Source organism: Pteropus alecto, unplaced genomic scaffold (genome assembly GCF_000325575.1).
Source record: "Pteropus alecto unplaced genomic scaffold, ASM32557v1 scaffold101, whole genome shotgun sequence".
Lineage (NCBI taxonomy): Eukaryota > Metazoa > Chordata > Mammalia > Chiroptera > Pteropodidae > Pteropus > Pteropus alecto.
The window spans coordinates 9,653,901-9,654,558 of NW_006432945.1; the positions used below are offsets into that span (position 1 = coordinate 9,653,901).

At 71.3% G+C, this 658-nt stretch overlaps 1 protein-coding gene across 1 annotated transcript in view; it reads right to left on the bottom strand.

Moving 5' to 3' along the window:
• Positions 1 to 6: 6 nt before the first annotated feature.
• The window catches only part of IER5 (immediate early response 5), a 1,352-nt gene continuing 700 nt past the window's right edge, over positions 7 to 658 (bottom strand). The window contains exon 2 of the mRNA XM_015586132.2: positions 7 to 652. Coding sequence (XP_015441618.1) covers positions 188 to 652 — 465 coding nt within the window. The 3' untranslated portion in view covers positions 7 to 187. The remainder of the gene's footprint in view (positions 653 to 658) is intronic.

Genomic DNA, 658 nt, shown 5'->3' on the forward strand with positions numbered 1-658 from the left:
CTCGAGAAAGGCCGGCACAGCAGCGCGGCCAAGGCCAAGGGCAGTCCGTACTGCCCGGCAGCACCCACAGTCTCCCCAAGGCGCTCAGCGCGTAAGGTCTCCGGGACGTCCTCGCAGCCGGGAAAGGCCCAGCCCTCACGCCGGTACGCCAGCTGCTCAACCTCCTGCCCGCACGGGGACCGAGGGCTCAGAAGGCCACGATGGCTGTGCTCCAAGGGTTCATGTCTCTCAGCACCCGCTTATCGCAGCAGATCTGCCCGGGCTCGGCGGCTTCCGGACCACTCTCCTCTTCCTCGGCTTCCTCCCGGCCGCCTCCGGGGCTTTTCCGTAAGAGTCCCGAGAAGCTGGAACCGAAGATACTAATGAGGTTCGCCACGTTCCCGGTCTCCATCTCCTCCTCCTCCTCCTCCGCCGCCGCCGCCGCCGCCGCCACGCCGCCGGGCAGCTCCTCCAAGTCCCGGCGGGGCTTCTTCAGCGGGGTCGTGTCCGGCGCCGCGCAGCCTGCGGGGCCGCCACTCACCCCGGCTGCGCCTCGCTTCCTGGGGCACACGGAAAGCGGCGCGGGGCGCTCGTCCTTGGCGCAGCAGCCGCCACCGCGGGGGGAGGCGCCCAGCGCCCCCGGCTTGTCCTCCCCTCCTGGGAGGCAGCCGCAGTGGTG